The sequence below is a fragment of the Amblyomma americanum genome, chromosome 3 (assembly GCF_052857255.1).
Source record: "Amblyomma americanum isolate KBUSLIRL-KWMA chromosome 3, ASM5285725v1, whole genome shotgun sequence".
In the NCBI taxonomy this organism is placed as follows: Eukaryota; Metazoa; Arthropoda; class Arachnida; order Ixodida; family Ixodidae; genus Amblyomma; species Amblyomma americanum.
This window is the reverse complement of record NC_135499.1, coordinates 141,262,131-141,281,132: the sequence shown is the minus strand read 5'-3', so window position 1 is coordinate 141,281,132 and position 19,002 is coordinate 141,262,131. Positions and strand designations below refer to the sequence as shown.

Genomic DNA, 19,002 nt, shown 5'->3' with positions numbered 1-19,002 from the left:
TGCGCATTTGCGGATTTCTGAGCCAAGACGAAGTGCTAATGTGGTTGAAAGATCAGATAGGGGCGATGCCAAGCGGTGTTCGCTAAAGGGGAAAAAATGAAAAGGGGAACAGAAAGCAGAAACCTTCATTCATGTTGAAATCATTAAGCTTGCTCTGGAGACTGAGCCGGTCATTCAAGGACCGTCAGAATACGCCTCAGAGCAACAGAGATCAGAGATTTATTTCGCTTTTAGTAGACTGAATCGAAGAACTGCAACGCTCAACTTCAGACCTAGTAGGGGTCTTTCCACCGTGTGAAACTGTTATCGATGTTGATAATCTTCCACGGAAAACGCCCTTGTTTCGACGCGGCCGAATTCCTTAGCAGCAATGATTGCAACAACGCGTCAGCGCTAGATCAAAAGTTTTGCGGCAGAATGATAAAGCCGCCTCTGTCCTCTCGCGTCTCAAGTTTTTTTTTTTCTTCACGATAATATGACGAATATAATATGACGAACTAAAATAAGGTCAAACAGGTCACAAAGTGGGAAATGTATACATTACTACATATTCATGTTGCGAGTGATTAGAGTTTAGTGGCAGTGCTTAAAGTTAAATCTGTAAGGTATACATACGGCCCACTTATGTCAAACTCTGGGAAATTAAATTTGCACAAAAATGTCGATATCCACACCGCGCACTTTACCTGCCAAGATTTCCTGCTGATTCGCAGTTCGGGGTGAATGGAGTGCGATAATTGTCTATATATATATTTTTAAAATGATCAGCAATCTCCATCAGGTCTTTCCTAAGATTGTGGCAAGCGCTTGCGTATAATCAACATAAACACTTGTGGCATAATCGACGAAACAGAACCTCTTGAGATTTCCTTACTAGAGCAATCTAGACCCGCACATAGCCGACACAACTGCTGCGGGCCGCTGTCTGGAATAGGTGACGAGGATGTTTTCTCACTTTTTATAAAGTTTTCCGTTAGGATTGGCCTTTCATGGGAGGTGGCGTGGCCGTCCTTATTAAATACAAAATGGTGGCTGTTCTCCTGGAAGACATTCACGACAAGAATTTTTTGCATAAGAATTTCGTGCTGGAGCCATAACATTGTACTGTGCGCCATTTAGAAACTTCCTAATGCCGCACCTGAGTATCTGTCTACTCAAGCTCGAAGAGCACATGTCTCAATTCCAGAGAAACAAACACCTACTGACCGGTGACCTTAACTTACCAAGTCTTAATTGGGAACGCCATGAATCACCTCCCCGCAACAGCAGTCATTTAAGCAGAATACTTAACATAATGTTAACGCTCAAACTAATGCAAATAGTTCAGGAACCGACACGTATGCAAGGAACATGCAAATCTCTGCTGCATTTGGTGTTTTTGCTTGGAGTGTTACTTGGATATCCTGTTGAAGTAGGGGTAGGTATCTCGGATGGCCTCATTGTCAGTATTTACTTACCCATTGTCGCTTTTGTCCAGTTGAATAACCCTGTGAAGCGTTCTTTCAAAGACCACGTGCCGACGGTGCATCCATTATAGACCATTTGGAAACATGCCTTATGATTTCGCAGATAATGATGTGAACAGACTTTGATGCCGTTTTAGAGAAATGGGCCACTACTCTATAGGCAAGTCTTTGCTGAGCAAACGTAAACTAGTTCACAAACAGACACCGTGGAAAAGGGGTGAAATAATCCACCTGAAGCGAAATATAAAAAGGTTAAAGAAACGGTGCTGCCATTCCGGTCATCTAAATGAATTAAAATAAATCCTTGCACAGTGCACTCTTAGAAATAACACTACTTTAATACAGTGCTGCCAAAGTTCATTGTAGGGGAACCAAAAAGTTTTGGTATTATGTGAGCGAAAAACGAAAGTAGTGTTTCAAATTTATGTTGATGGTTTGATAGCTACCTGATCACGGTGACATTGCGCGTCATTTCAATGACAATTTTCACAGTGTGTTTTCTAATTTTGGTATTGGTCCATACAGTGACAAAGTATTTCACCCCTCGGATGTGAATTTTATTCCATACCCTGGCGCAAATTCTATGCTATTAAATTTAAAAACTAAATCGTCATGTGGTCCTGACAACCTTCCTAACGTGTTTCTGAAGCGATGTGCTGAATTCATTTCAAAGTTTCTCGTCACTATAAATCTTATCTCATTAGCTCAAGAGGAATTACCGATTTACTGGAAAATAGCCAGAGTTGTGCCAGTACACAAAAAAGGTGACCGGACCTTGTTACAAAACTACCGTCCAATATATCTTACATCAGCATGTTGTAATCTAATCGAACACATTATTAACAATCAGATTAATGAATTTTTGGGTGAACAGTGAGTCCTCTCTAATTTCCAGCATGGGTTCAGAAAAAGCTACGCAAAAATCACACATTAGTGACAGTAATTCATTACTCTCTTCATGCCTTGATAAGAATGATCAGATTGATGCAATATTTCTAGATTTCAGCAAAGCTTTCGATAGAGTTCCACACGACAAACTAATACTAAAACTCAGACCCATTGACTTTCCGGAATTTGATCATATAGATAACCCAGCTATTTAATCAATCGCTATCAATTTGTAGCAGTTAATGAGCGACACTCAGGCTGTCTTCGGGTCGGCTCCGGGCTCGCTCAAGGGAGTGTGCTGGGACCATTATTGTTTTTGCTGTATGTCAAGGATATCGCCACAGTACTTGATCCTAACGTACAAATCAGGTTGTTTGCGGATGACTGTGTGTTGTTTCAGGAAATCACTCACACTAACTATCGAAAATATTTTAACTCCGCTCTTGCAAAAAAATGTTAATGGTACGAAACGATGGGATATGAAGCTTAATAACGATAAGACCGTCTTTCTTCATTTCTCTCGCCATAAGCTTCACTTCCCTTTACATATGCACGCTAGGTTCGTCGCCATTTCTGGAATACACTGTATATAAGTACGTAGGTTTGGTTTGGTTTATGGGGGCTTAACGTCTCAAAGCGACTCGGGCTATGAGGGACGCCGTAGTGAAGGGCTCCGGAAATTTAGACCACCTGGAGTTCTTTAACGTGCACTGACATCGCACAGCACACGTGCCTCTGGAATTTCGCCTCCATCGAAATTCGACCGCCGCGGTCGGGATATATAAGTACTTAGGTGTCATTTATTAATACTTCACCTTGTAATTTACATATGGGTTGTTTGGGACCCGTTTACTAAAAACAATTTTACCCGTCTCGAAAAGGTACAGAGGAAAGCTGTAAGGTTTGTTTACTCAAAATTTTCACCGTATATGACTCACCCTCTGAAATAATGCAGGCTAATCACACTCAATGTCTCGAACAATGAAGGAAAAATTACGTTTGCAGTTTCTTTTCTTGCTTTGGAACCGGAATCTAGCAACCAACCCATCTGCCTATCTGCCTCCTTCAACGTCGAGGCACACTCGCCAGCATCATCCTAATTCGCTGGTGCCGTATTTTGCACCAAAAAATTAATTCGAATTTTCATTTTTTCCTCGCACAGTAACCAATTGGAACGATTCTTTATTGCCTTTCGCCACTCTTTAATACTACGATACTTGATTAACTTTGTTTATATTTGCTTTGTTTATAGTTTTAGCAACCCTGCTTGGACGTGTACAACGTTTGAAGTATTGAATAAATAAATAAATAAATAAATAAATAAATAAATGTTTTGATTGGGTACAATTATTCACAATCCTCCGATTTTCCGGTTGCTGTTTTTATTCTCTAAAACTGAGTGCAGCCGGCGCGTATTTTGTTCATTCCTATTCAACACCGCCCTATTTAACTGGGGACCCTGTTTCACAAGACAGAAAAGGTCTAAAGCAATTTCACTGCACCTATCAGTTTAGTAGCGTAGGGAAACTATAACCGCTTGGGAGCAAGGACGATAACTGGCCGCCGGGTTAAGTGCCTGCGTCTATCGTTTCAAGCACGTCTTTCAGACGTGCAGGCTCCAGGTCGCGGCATTCTCCTGTTTTTGTTTTTGCAAAAATTTTCTTATCTTATTACCTTTGATGAAAATAGGCCAGTCTCAAGTAGTAAATAGAAGTAAAAGTAAGCAGGCGATCTTCGCACGGCTCCAGGATGTGAATAGCCATGAAGAAGAAAACGAAAAATGGGTCATGAAGACCAGAAGTGTAGGTTAAAATCCTGACACGAGACACGTGCTGCAGGTTACAGAACAGACGAACACCACTGAGTTCAACTTCCTTCTGGCGAGAAGGCGTCCACCATTAAACAAGGCGAAATAAATAAAAATTACGGAGGGCGCTTATGACTACTTACGCGCTTTGAATGCGAAATCATTGTTTGTTTATTTCTCACTATTTTATTTCTAGGTATCTTTAACGATTTCCTCTTCCTGATGACAAACCTACTCATTAGCATACAGCCGTAAGGCACCGCATATACTAGGTTCTCCTTTGCTGGCCAAAGGCCAAAAGCAACTCCATCGATTGTAAGGACGCAATTCTGTTCAGGGATGTCTTGTAACGGACCTTGAAAAAGCGAAATTATTGACTTCTCATACCATTCAATGCCTGACCACAGTGTAATATATGTTGATGAACCTCTTGATGAACCTCTGATTGGACTAAACTACTTATGGATAACTACAATTATGGACCGGAACTGTGAGTCAGTTGTTTCGACGAAATCCCATTACTACCAAATGATTGTTCATCCGAAGGAAGTGCATGAGCAGACCGACTTACAACCGGAGTGGTACTTCGTCTCGGTGATGTGCTTAACCTTACTTCATTTCTAGTGCTCTGTTGCTCTATCTTTTTCAGATGTTTTTCGTGGCGTTTCATAAAACGTTTGTGACTAGTTCATGTAAATACAACATATTTACAGTGTAATAAATATCATGTTAAAAAAGCGGTTTTCAGGCCCATGGGTTGCATGCATACTCGGAATATGACAGTCCTGGGTTCAATCAATCAATCGACCTGTGTGTGTGTGTGTGTGTGTGTGTGTGTGTGTGTGTGTGTGTGTGTGTGTGTGTGTGTGTGTGTGTGTGTGTGTGTGTGTGTGTGTGTGTGTGTGTGTGTGTGTGTGTGTGCGCGCGTGCGTGCGTGTGCGTGCGTGCGTGCGTGCGTGCGTGTGTGTGTGTGTGTGTGTGTGTGTGTGTGTGTGTGTGTGTGTGTGTGTGTGTGTGTGTGTGTGTGTGTGTGTGTGTGTGTGTGTGTGTGTGCGTGCGTGCGTGCGTGCGTGCGCGTGTGTGCGCGCGCGCGCGTGTGTGTGTGTGTGTGTGTGTGTGTGTGTGTGTGTGTGTGTGTGTGTGTGTGTGTGTGTGTGTGTGTGCGTGTGTGTGTGCGTGCGTGTGTGCGCGTGCGTGCGTGCGTGCGTGTGTGCGTGTGTGTGTGTGTGTGTGTGTGTGTGTGCGTGTGTGCGTGTGTGTGTGTGTGTGTGTGTGTGTGTGTTGTGTGTGTGTGTGTGTGTGTGTGTGTGTGTGTGTGTGTGTGTGTGTGTGTGTGTGTGTGTGTGTGTGTGTGTGTGTGTGTGTGTGTGTGTGTGTGTGTGTGTGTGTGTGTGTGTGTGTGTGTGTGTGTGTGTGTGTGTGTGTGTGTGTGTGTGTGTGTGTGTGTAAAAAAATCACCCTTCCACGATCGCTGCCTCTAAAACTGCATTTGCCACGCTGCCACGACGTCATTGCTTGAAAGGTTGATTAACAAAGAGCGTGATTAGTGGCTAAACTGCGACGACCACAGGCCCTTCTTACATAAACTGAGCTCAAAAATACACACAAGCGATGGTATCTGGGTATACCGGTACGTCTGTTGAATTCCTACGTTTCTTTCTTTATTACTGATTCAGTTTCGAATACACTCTGAAGATAAATACGTCTATATGGGAGTAGAAAGGGGGTAAGCTGTCGTCTATAGCGCACACCTTTTTATAGAAGGGAATGGGCTAGTGGAAAGCTTACCCCATTTTTACTCCTTTCTGTTTAAGCGTAGAATGAATCAAAACACGCAGCGCTGGTAAGAGCAGCGAGCGAGAGCTAAACACCGAATGGCCTGTGAATTCTTTATTCGAGGGCCATGTCGAGACAACGACGGGACGCAAGGCAAGCACCGCGCAGTCACGGAATCATATTTGCTTGCCATCGCGTGCACGCGTGCTGTGTGCCTACGCGAGGAGCGAAACAGCGCGGCCGCAAATTAAAGGAGGCAGCACGGCCCCTTAATTCGCTCGCTGTCAGAGTGCGACAGACAGCGTCCCCCTGTATACGTAATTTCAAGCCTGCGGGCTGCGTCCTTTGCCCGGACAGAACGCTGCCTGCCTGCCAGCACGCGCGAGTGGTCACGTGGAAGGCCGCCTGTGCGCGTCCATTGTTCGCGTAACGGCGAATAGAGCGCGAGTAGCTCGCGCTGTATACACTACAGCGCGTTCCAGAGCGCTTATTACCGCGGGAAGTATATAATAATTATTTTTTTGTGGAAAGGAAATGGCGCAGTATCTGTCTCATATATCGTTGGACACCTGAACCGCGCCGTAAGGGATGGGATAAAAGAGGGAGTGAAAGAAGAAAGGGGTGCCGTAGTGGAGGGCTCCGGGATAATTTCGACCACCTGGGGATCTTTAACGTGCACTGACATCGCACAGCACACGGGCGCCTTAGCGTTTTGCCTCCATAAAAACGCAGCCGCCGCGGTCGGGTTGGAACCCGGGAAGTGCCCTGAGCGTAAAACAAAGCTGCAGGCCGCGGTAACCTAGTCAGGGTGAGTGCACAAGCAAGCGCTTTATATCTGAAGAGGGACATTGTTGAAAGCTCCACGTGGATTCGTGAAAGCTAATATCATTCATTAATTAATTCATTCATTCATTCATTCAATCCCTTTTATTTCGTGAACGAACACGTACAGGAAGACAAGCAGATAGCCGTTCCACGACGCCTTTAGGAGTCCTTGGTCCACTGTGGCAGCGATGGCACGAAGGAACGTTTATTGGTTACTGCCTTATGCTATACAAATAAAACATCTTTATGCTTTTCAAAGAAAGCACTTTTAAAAATATATTACTACACGTGCATGCCAACGTGTAATTTATTCATGAAAATAAAAATTTCATGAAAAAAAATTGTGCATTACATTTTTAACAATTCTTTAAATTGAGAGATAATTTATTGAGAAGGATCGATTCCTAACCGGCTTTAATCATTCAGAAGTCGGAGTAAACTATTTTGAAGCATGTATGGTCCGTGGTTAGTAAGGTGCACTTTGGGATTTCCCATCGTTCGGTTCCCCTTGTGGGACGTCGCCGAGCGACCCGTCGGATTCTGCTCTCCAGATGCTAACTTCTAACCGAAAGGACGCGTACATTGGAATGCCGCGGGCATAAGAGAATGGAGCGAGGAAAAATCGTGATTCCCCTGACGGAAGCAAAGATGTCAAAATAAGACTGTCTCCCAGCTTCGTTACAATGTACACACGTTCAACGGCGTTGTGTGCATCACGTCTCACGTTAACTGCAGGGAGACGAACAAGCGCGGGGGAGCGAACTGGGCTCCTGTACGGTCGCGCATAATGTATAGAGTGCTTCGAGGAAGTCAGAGGCCGTATATTTGGGATACACTGATACACTGGGCGCGCGGCGGAGCACGCGGTAGTGGCTTGTAACTGCATTGTACAGATCCGCTGGATTGCGATATAGCAGCGCTGCTCGCGCGTCGCCACTCTTCCTTATTACAGGTTTGCACGTTAAGCGGAAGCCACGCGAAGACAGGCACCCTGTAATCTCGCCCATGAGGTGGGGTGAAGGGGAGCGGTGGTGTCCTGCGTCAAAGAGGAAAGTCTGGAGATAGTGGCGTTGCAGCTAAATTTGTCAGGGGTGCGCTGTTAGCGTGAAGGAAAAGAAGAGAAACTTATACCCTTGTCACACGGGCACCGCAAAGGCCTTTGAGAATCAGGTCCTATATCCAAAGGCGTAACGAGTGTAGGTACACGGCACAATTGTGGCGCCTTTGCCGCTAAGGGCCTTGGAGGCGATTGGATTGGAAAACATTTAATTCGTCAGAAAAGGCAGAATGCAGACGATCTGTGCTAGGTGGCTATCAGTCCACGGCTGACAGCGACCTGGGTAGCCCATTCAATGACCCGGGTTTGAACTCCCAAGTCTGAGCTGACCAACACGGCCTCCCACTGCTCGAGAGTAGGAACCTGTATTAGAGATTTAGGCTCTCGTCAGAGACCTTTGGAGCCCAAGAGGCGCGGCCTTCGAGAACCTGCGATAACAGTGCCATCCAACGTCAAAAGGTAAAAGCAATAAAAAAATAGATATAGTCAACAATCTTCGAAAACATTCTTTAAAATACGAGAGGTGTGTCTGGCTTTGCTTTTTTTTTTACGGGTGTTTATATTTTATGCCCAGATTTCAAGACAGTGAAAGTGTTGCAGCAACACTGAGTGCCCCTGGTGGCTACGGCAGCACACAAAACCTGCTGCTGCTGATGAGAGTAGCTGTTACAGTACTTTTAAGGAAGCAATCAGAATTTAAAAAAAAATGTCTGAGTTCAACGAATGAACAGAATTTCCCACATTAATTTTAAAACGCTCACTAGAGCCGGCTCGAGCACAGCAGCGGGTGATAAGCCTCAACGACTGCTTCACTTTTGGGATGCACCGTGTAGCTGCGTCGCTGCTCCTTTAAGGTTTCGCTCTTTTGGTGAAATAGTGTGACTTTGCTGGAAAGGCCTTCGAGGAATGCTGTGTGACAGGGGTATTATATTACTTTTCCAAAGAGAAATTCACGATAAACTTGAAAAGCAGGCAAGTACGGTTTGCGGCATCCGTCTGCATATTGGTAGCTACATCGGCAGAGATTGAGGTTCTAACCTAAGGTATAGGTTTTAAGTCAAGCTTTCTTCCTTGTACAGACGTGAAATTGGTCATGAAATCCTAAACTGAAGGATTCTAGTTAACTGTTCTCCTCTAGAACTTTGATAACTCTCATACCTGATATATTAGTTGAAGTTACATGTCAAACATTTATATAGAGCGTGTTTTCATTTAAAATCGGCTTTATTTACTAATCGTACTCTGGCAGTTCAAGAAAATGATTGCAAACGTGGCATTTTTAATAGGTGAAACATGCACGTATATGTTTAAAAGTTAATGCTTTGAAAATATGTTTACAAAATATGTTTGCACGTTTACAAAACAGCGCTGTTTTCATATACCAAGCCTTATTATGTAAACTACAAGAATAGCTGGTGCATGAAAAAACGGCACCATTAGGATGCCTTCTTTTTGTTGAAAGCAAATCGATATTCAGGAAGCCTGTGGGTGTAGATCTCTGCATACATGTAGTACCGCGCCCAGAAGCCAGCATGTCGACTGTTTCGCGCCCATTCATCTCTGCCAAACTGGCTTCATATCCCACACGCATGCATGGGTGCATATTAAGTGGCAACGATTTTACTTGCGCTATTTATGTGCAAAGAATGTACACACTCCGCCACCTGGATCGATAACAGTCTTGCGCATATACACGAAGCTGTAGGTGTGCCTTTTATAGATGCTATGTTGCATCCTTATGGGGCAGAAAGACGCAGGTAAGTTATATTGCACGGCTAGAAAACTCACTTCTACGTTGTCCCTAAGATCGTCCATTTTGTCGTTAACAGTCAAGGATTAACGGAAAGTTTCACGTGCGAACAGACCCAGCGTGATTATAGGCTATCCCCCCTCCATCCCACTCTTAAGGGGTGCAAGGGGCAGCGGCTCATAAAAAAAAACGATCCCAGCAGCTGCAAGAGCGAGACTCAAATTTCCACCCAGTTTTGCTGATTTTGTTCCTGTCATCGCCTGCCAGCAAGTTAATGAAAAGATGACCTCAACGGTAAGGAATGTCAAGTGGCCGAGAAAAAATGACCTTCGGTGTCGATACGCGCCGTACATTCGTGTCACGGGCTGACTGTGTCAATATTCCCGCGTTTCACCCTTTACAGCACCGCAAAACTTCAAAAAGTCACCTCTGAATATGGCATTTAAACTGTATCGCCAATAGATGACGTGCAATTTCTTGCAAAAGTTCCGGGACCGATGCTCCCGGGCACGGAATGTTGTAGCATTCGGATGTCAGTGAAACGCCTCCGTTCGTGTGTTCGTGGGAGACTGCAGTAGTGGAATGCTTCCTCGACCTCTTTAATAATAGCAAAGGTGTAGAGCAAGATGTAGCGGTTACTCCGTCGCCGCACTGCCATGCTCTCTATACTGCAAATATATATATATATATATATATATATATATATATATATATATATATATATATATATATATATATATATATATATATATATATATATATATATATATATATATATACTGACGATGAAAGGGGTGAACTAACAGACAATGTCTGTTTCTTTCTTTTTTTCATCGTCAGTAGTGTTGTGTAGCAACGCCGCGGAGTAAGCCAAGAAGCCAATAAATGCACTGTGTAACTTCAAAGACACTCTGTGTTCCTTGGCTTGACGAACAAATAATATGCACGCTTGTCAGGGGGTACCACATGATTGATATCACGTCATTTCTGGTATTTCTTCTGTGTTCACGCTAAAAATGCTACGAAGTTACAATTCCATCTTTCTTGGACGTCACTTTTAATTCCAAGACAACTGTGGAATATTTGTAAGATACTTTTATGAAGATATTGATGGCAATTGTATAACGTTCCGACGCGTAGCAATACCTTTCTTCAAAGTTTGTCCTGCGCTCTCACCGAGTAGTTAAGACTGCCATTAAAAATCAATGAGATGCGATTTTGACTGTAACTGTAAGGCAAGTGTGAAATATTGTAAGATACTGCTATGGACATATTGATGGCAATGGTCTAACGTTCTTATGCGAAGAAAATTCTTGCTCTAAGTTTATCCAGCGATCGCACCAAGCAGTTAAGAGTGCCATAGAAAGCCAATAGGGTGCGTTTAAATACCAGAAAATAATAAGTGTCCCGGGAAGGGTGATGATGATGATGATGGATTTTTATGGCGCAAGGGCGTCTATGGCCAAAGAGCGCCATGGCACAAGGTATTTTTCGATTACTCAAGGTGGGGTCAAAGACCCATTTTCCAAGCATTTCAGCCCTTACTAGCCGAGCAACAGGCCAGGGGAAAGCTTGTACCCATTGTACCAGCGGTGGGTACCCGGCGGCACTGGGGATCGAACCCCGCACCTCCCGCATGCGAGGCGGATGCGCAACCACTCGGCCACCGCTGCGGTGGTGTCCCGTCCCGGGAAGGGATCTGCGGACATATAATTGATTGTTATGGTTCAATCTTATGATATGCGACAAAAATTGCGTTCATAAACAGCTGGTCGTTGAAAAAAAAATGCGTTTGTTCACAATTTCTGGCTGTCTTCTGCAATAATAATTCGTATTCAATAATTACAACGAAAAAGAAATATTGTGACCAGATGACTTTCCCTTCAGGTCAGAAATGGTCTTTATACTGATCATCAGCAACGTCAGAATCAGTCAATCACAAAGCAGCCAATGAAACTGCCTTTCGTTACCTCCGTAATCATCTGCGTGTTCGTTGCGTCAGCAACTTGTTGCGTACAGAAGTCAGCGATTCAATTTCCGAATAAATAGCTATCTCGTTCTTTCTAATTCATCCAACAAGCCTTCTAGCTCGTTTGCCTGCACACTCCTTCAGAGTCAACCGGCGTGTTGAGCCCCCTTTATAATTCGTTTTTGGGGGGAAAGGAAATGGCGCAGTATCTGTCTCATATATCGTTGGACACCTGAACCACGCCGTAAGGGAAGGGTAAATGAGGGAGTGAAAGAAGAAAGGAAGAGAGAGGTGCTGTAGTGGAGGGCTCCGGAATAATTTCCACCACCTGGGGATCTTTAACGTGCACTGACATCGCACAGCACACGGGCGCCTTAGCGTTTTTCCTCCATAAAAACGCAGCCGCCGCGGTCGAGTTCGAACCCGGGAACTCCGGATCAGTAGTCGAGCGCCCTAACCACTGAGCCACCGCGGCGGGGGACGGCAAACATGCTTTGCGCCTTTCAACGAACGGATACTTTAAATGTCAGAACGCGCGTTGGCATCTGGTGCATAACTCAGCCAAGCAGGACAAAGCGGGGCTTGTGAGGTTTTCCAGCTCATTACGCGTAATGAACATTGTCCCTCCATATATCTCTCTCTGCGCATGCATGTGTGCGTGAGTACGTGTGTGCGTGGTGCGGGTGCGGCGACAAAGGCTTCGCCGGTGGCAGCCGCGGCAGTGGGGCCACTTAGCGGACAATGGGAACATCAGACATGACGCGCACGTGCGCGCGCGCCGACCACGAGCTGACCACGCGCGGGCTGAGGGTACCGGATGGGCACGCGTGCAGCAATATCGCGAAGAAGAAAGGCTTCTTCGCGGGTCAGCGAGTTCAACGCCGTCGCGACCGGCTTGCACACCGGACGACCTTCGCCGTGGCACAAGGCGGCACATCGCTCAGCTGTTCCCTTTTCGCGCCCTCCCACAGTGCGAAACAAAGCGGCGCCGCTCGGAAGACGGCGTCGTAACGTGTTTCCACCTCCACTCCCCCTACTTTGGGAAGAGGTCCGGCAGGTTCTGTGCCAGCACCCCGATGGCCGCGGACTCTTGGGGAGTTCGTGATGTGCGCTCGCTTTTGAAGACAAATATTCAATGCTGCATAACACGTTGAAGCCAGAAAGATAATTTATTACTACAGATGTTACTGAGGCGCTGCTGCTCACGAGAGGAGCCGCACGGCTTTTAGGAAAGTGCCTTGGTTCAGGAGTGCAAGGCACCATACTGCATGACAATGGCCTCCGCACAGTGGCGCGTGGGCAGAAATTTTTATGAGGAGGAACCTGGCACCGGTCTGGCATTTGTGGAAGACGCAGTCTGAATGGAAAACGTTATGTTTATGCGGGGATTAGCGCTTTCATGGGCGAGGGGGAAAGCGGGGCAGGCTTGAGCACAGGCAGCGGCCCACGCCATGCCCTTGCTTCCACGACCAGCAGCACAGCTTTCTTGCTGAGAGAGCTAGAGCCTCTCTTAGTTTGTAGCACCACAGCGCAGGAGCTGCTTAGATTATGTCCAGAGTACGGCGGGCAAAACAGCAATCATAAAGGTGAAACTGCGAAAGAGTGCGAAGAAAAAACATGCGTCCTCTGATGACGCATCGGGTGGACATGTACAAAACTTTGAAAGTTGCGCTGTTGTCCCTTCTTTTATTTTCTTTATTTTTTTGCGTTGACAACCGTGAAAACTTCGCGTCTGTCTTGTTTCTTTACCCCGACGCATACTTCGATAAATTATTTAGAAACATTTAAGCGGCGCTCCTCAAGACAGACTTTGCGACAACGTTACAAGGGCTTACGTTGTTGTGTACTAGCATCCGTCGGAGATCTTTCCGGTCCTCGCTGATCTTGCCATTGAGAGGAAGGTAGAAACAAAACGGGGCCACACGCGGTCGCTCCTTCCGCGCCTGCCCGGTCCGTATGGCGCTCGCCCCTGTGTGCGGCCCAGATGCCAGGAAGCGACCGGACGTCCGATGCACGGGGCCTCTGAGCCTGCCTGGTCCGACGCTCTCCTTCGTAGCAGTAGCAGCAGCGGAGACGCGCCCTGTCAGAGCACGCGACACGCATGGCCTCCCACGCTAACCAGGGTCGCTCTTTTTTCTGAGCGGAGCTCGCGCGGTGCAGACGACGTCCACAATGCCCCGACCCTTCATCTGCTGAGCGTCGCCTCGGGGCTTTTCAAGCGCCCCGGGGCGCGAATGAGCTCCCGGCGTATGCCGCGGACAGGCCCTCGTCTCTCCTTTCTTTCTTTGTTTCTATCGTTTCTTCTTTTTATCTCTCCATCTCTCTTTTCTTCCACGCTTATTTCTTCACTTCCACCTTTCGTTTCTTCTGACTTCCTATCGTTGTTTCGATCTTTTTGGCTTGTTTGTACTGCGTTCACGCACTAGCCACTTTCTCGCGCGTACGCGCGTACTGCAGCGGCGCGAATATGCGTGGCCTTTGAAATATCGCTTCACGCAGCTACTACCGCGTTTCCCGCCGAGCACCTCGGCTGCCCCTTGTCTGCGGGTCACATCTCGGCGCAAGTGTGTGTCCAGGAAACGGCGTCGTATCAGAGGCGGTAGCAGTTCGCTGCGAATGCGGAAGAGGCACAGAGGTGACAAGACAGTACCGTAAGGGGGCCCGAGCGATGGAGAGAAATGCGCGCTTTCTTTCGTGAAAGAAAAGTCGTCATGGTGACCGGACGCCTTTGAAGCGTGACGAGTGCGGAACGAGGAAGCGTCTTAGTTTTGTTTCAGTGACCCCCGTGCTAACTGTTTCCCGCTCATTTCTGCCACGCAGGTGCAAATTCGTATTCCCGCGGGCTTTCATCTCGGCCCTTCAGTTGACCTATAGCACATTCGCGCGGTGCCACTGGATATACCCGGATCTAATTTGGCATCGATTCGGCATAATCATCAGCCCCCGCTGTGACTTCGGATCGAAAACTTCGGAATGTTTCTGGAAGGTTCGGCTTCACGTTCGGTTTCTAAGTTCGTGTTCGCGACTTCTGACTCGCCGCGTTTCCGCACGGTGTTCGCCATAGTCTCCTGACAGAGGGAGCTAAAAGCACTCAATACTTTAAAAGAAGAAACGCCGCAGGAGGGCATCTCCTGTGATTTACACTTTGTGGCCGATAGCACCTGGACCTTGTCTCTTTTACTCGCTGACCTTAATTGTCGTTGAAGAAAGCACATAACACTGGCCTGTTTATTGTACAATAGGGATAGCGGTGTTAGCAGAGGCAGGAAAATTTTATTCGCCCACAAAGCGGCCAGAAACACGTTTATATGGGCTATTTATTTATTTATTTATTTTGTCACTAATTTTTCTATTTTCTAATACAGCTTATTTGGTTGCCTCTTCCGAAAAATACATCCTTCGTACCATGCATAGCGCTGGAACTTTTTTGAGATGCTGCTGTAAACATGAGCTTGGCACATGATAACCTTAGCTGCTTATGCGCCATTAAACCCCAACACAACACAATGCTGTTTTAAAACAGGGCCCCAATTTCAAGTCCTCGAATGCAAAATTCTTATGAACTGTGCTGTTCTTTTATTTCCTTAATGCTCAAGTAGTACACAAGAATGCATCTTTCAGTATTACTCTCCGAGGATAGCAGGGAAGCTTTTGTTCTTGTACCACAGAGCATTTTAATTTAGCACACGCTCCCCGTGGTAGCCGTATCTGACCGCGAGGGAAGTTTTTCACCTGACGCAGTGACTCCTCCTGGGTAACCTTGCACACGCATCGACGCAGGAGGAGAGTGGCGGCAGCGTGGTGCTGGAGCAGTGGGCGGACTCGTGGCATGGCCACCCGTGCACACCATGGCGGCCGCCTCGTACCGCCGGGCCCGGCTGCTGGTGCTGGCCCTGCTCGCCAGCGGATTCCTCGTGGCCCGCATCCACCGGGCGCAGCTCGGAGGCGGGGCAGCGCCCGTCGTCCGAACGGGACAGCAGGCGCTGCAGGTATAGTAACATCGCCCTCTCTGCGATCATCATAGTGCGCGTACGCAAAAACAATATCTCGGCCTTTCTTGCGCCTGTCACGCCACGTTACCAATCCTTTATAGCTGTATGGCTTACATTTCACTCCCACACTTGCTGTGTTTTCTAGTATCTTCTATAGTTTTTCATTGATATGACGATTTTTTCTATAGTCATTAGTGACGATCAGAACGAAAGCTACGTACAATGCTAGAACTGCGGAGGTATTTTAATAAATTAAAAAACGGTCCTAACATAATCGCTGCCTTCTTGTCGTTCCAGGTGACGATTCCATTAGAGCTGTCCCAGAGACCTGCATCTCAGCAACCACGTTCAAAGTACCGTTTCAAACACTATGATCCCCAGATGCCTCCCAGGCACAAAGTCAGAAACAGAGACTCGTTCTCGTACTTCGAGACCGTAGGCAACAGAACCTGTTTTGCACTGGGCACCGATCTTCGCGCAAGCCAAGGTTCGTGCACCTGCAGGCCAGGGTGGTCCTCGGACGACTGCAGTTTACCTGAAGCCATCAGTTCATCCAAGCGTTTCCGGCGGCGTTGGACCAACAAGAAAGTGCATCGCAGAAGCAACCTTGCGCGGCGCCTCGTTAACGCGATCAACATAAACCACGAGCTTGAACTCTTGGAAGTGCGGTTGAGAGAACTGTACGACGTTGTCGACGTGTTTGTCGTCTGCGAGTCCAACTACAGCGCTAGGGGCGAACCCAAGCCATTGCACCTTCTTCCCGAACTGCAGAGGGGTTTCCTAGCGCCGTACCAGGATAAGATGGTGCACGTCTTCCTCGACCACTTTCCGAAGAAAGGTCGAGAAGACGGCTGGTTCGCCGACGGCTACCAGCGGAGCTTCCTCTGGCGACAGGCCAAGAAACAGCTTTCGGGACTCAGGGACGACGACCTCTTCGTTCTGACGGACGCCGACGAGATACCGAGGGCGGGACCGCTGGCGTACCTGAAGACGCACGAGGGCTTCGGCGAACCCATGTTTCTGAGGCTGCGCTGGACTCTGTACGGCTTCTTTTGGCAGCACGTGCAAGAGCACGTGCAAGTGCTCTCTGTGTGCACGATGCGCTTTCTGTCGCGAGTGCTCCGCAACGACGCGTCACGCCTGCGCCGGGAGGACATCCCGGCCAACTCCGAGGAGCTGTACGGAGGGGAGCTCGAGGACTGGACGTTGGGCCAGAACGCCGACTTCAACGCCGGCTGGCACTGCTCGTGGTGCTTCGACGTGGAAGGGCTACGAGTGAAGCTCAAGTCGGCGCAGAAGGACGACGGCATCCGGTGGGGAGACTTCCCCGAAAAGACCTCGTCCCGCTTCTTGAGTGCGCTTGTTCGACGTGGCCTGTGGTTCGATGGGAAGAAAGTGACTAAGCCGAGCGCGATGACCCGCGGAGGCACTGTGCCTTCCTGCGTGATGGACGACGAGAAATATCGTTATCTCCTGTCGCCAGAAAACACGACGGCGTCTAGGCCGGAGTTGCAATAGTTTGCGGTCACATCGCTGGTTTTGTGAGGCTTAACTACCCGGGAGCACATCGTTAAGAGTGTTTGTAGAGTTGGACTGCAGAAGTCATGCTTCGCCAACGCGTGTTGTCTCACATTTTTTGTTCACTTTTCTATGGTTGTTTCTAAGAGCGCCGCTAACAAGTCTCTGGAGCCGATGTCTACTAGCTGTTACCTGCTAACAACAAACATGAAGAAAGTATTCATCTCCGTGCTGGACACGGAAGGCGCCGCCGTTTTCATATCATGTATAAATATTGCAAGCATAGTCTTCAAACGCTGGTATCTTGTACCAGTTTTTTATCTTACGCAAGCGCTGGCACGCTGCGCCACTACCACAACACCACACGCTTCATCAACCACGCTTGTTTATATTTCTGTCAACTCGCATCTCGATATACGTGCTGTGGTATGGGTGTGTGGTTGTTTGAAACTTAGTGCGCTCACACTTTAACAAGGTGGTAAGGTATACCTATATGCACACTTTCTCAGTTGCCTACTGAATTTATTTACGTTGACAGAGTTTTCCTTATCTCTCTCTTCTCTTTCTCTGCCTTTACACCCGAGCTCCCCGAGCGTCAATCGCCAATCAAAGAATATGCCTGCTTAGCCCTACCTGCCTTTACTTAGTTCTTTCTCTGTGTATCTCTCTAGTACAGCTCTCTAATTGTTTTGTTAATATCACGGAAGCGTCGACTAGGCGGTCGTTCAGCATCCTATGCGGGACCATATTGACGTCGCGAGAAGGTGGCTAGTAGGGGTTGTGTTACGTCAACAGAACAGCCAAGCAGACGGCGCTGGAAATGTGTGCGCATGCGCGTGCTCTCGTCCGTTTCGCCACTGCGGTTTTGCATGAGGCGCTGAACGACCCTTTGATCGACGCTCCCATGATATTAATAAAAAATTGGAGAGCTGTACGTTGTTTACATATAGAACAATGCAAACGGCGCCCGTGCGCACGGTGAACAACCCCAAGGGGCCGAAATTGATCTGACGATCCATCAGGGCACCCCACCACGACGGTTCACCACCACCAATACGGCGTGTCTCCTTCTCCCATTCTTTCATTTCCTTCTTCCTCGCTTCCCTCACTGCATGGTTGACGTATACAACGAGAAGTGAGAGAGTTACTGTACGTCTTTCCTGTCGTCAAAACAAATTTATTGAATTTTAAAAGCGCTATCGACGCACTGTTCGAAAACATTTAAGGACAGTCGCGTCATCGCGATCACAGCTATCGGGATGCATGTGTCCTTTGAGCATTGTTAATCATATCAAACGACCAGCGAAAATGACTAGTGAAACAGTTACGTCGGTTGGGGAACGACTTATAACATATCTGAGCTGAGTGAACCAGTAGTTTTTTGTACGCAGCCTTTGCTTTCAAGAATAAAGTATTGATAGCAATAAAAACAGAAAAAAAAACTCGCGGCATGTCATGTCATACTACAATCCCCACCCTACTGATATTCTCATTATATCTGCCTCATGTGAAAGCTTTGCAGCGTGAAGGTATCGATGTTACGACTGCACAAAATATCGTTGTCGTGAAAATAAAAAACTGCAATCGCCGCACTTGCCATTAATGCGCCAGCGATTGTCTTGCAAGATGAAATGGAATCATGGACGCACGCGAATTGAGCCACTTGCTGACACCGTCCTAGAAAGGTATGGCCGACCAATGTTGTACCCAAAGCGGAGGTCAAGCAAGCGAATCTCAAGCCATGTGCCGAATTCAGAAAAGAGCATATGCAGGTTGGGCCAGATAATATAATCAAACGCACCGAGTCCGAAAAAAGGAAGCTATAGTGTCATCGATGTTTGATTTTTGCCACCCAAAGCTGTGAGCCGGTGATGAAAAGCCTTATAATTTTCTCGATGTATTGTACGCATTGTAATCACTCATCAACGGTCGAATAAATTCCGAAAACGGGTTT

General features: G+C 47.1%; 1 protein-coding gene across 1 annotated transcript in view; it reads left to right on the top strand.

Annotated features, from left to right (window-relative positions):
- Window positions 1-19,002, top strand: part of LOC144123365 (beta-1,4-mannosyl-glycoprotein 4-beta-N-acetylglucosaminyltransferase-like) — a 39,405-nt gene extending 20,403 nt beyond the window's left edge. The window contains exons 2-3 of the mRNA XM_077656208.1: window positions 15,319-15,527; window positions 15,828-19,002. Coding sequence (XP_077512334.1) covers window positions 15,387-15,527; window positions 15,828-17,048 — 1,362 coding nt within the window. The 5' untranslated portion in view covers window positions 15,319-15,386 and the 3' untranslated portion in view covers window positions 17,049-19,002. The remainder of the gene's footprint in view (window positions 1-15,318; window positions 15,528-15,827) is intronic.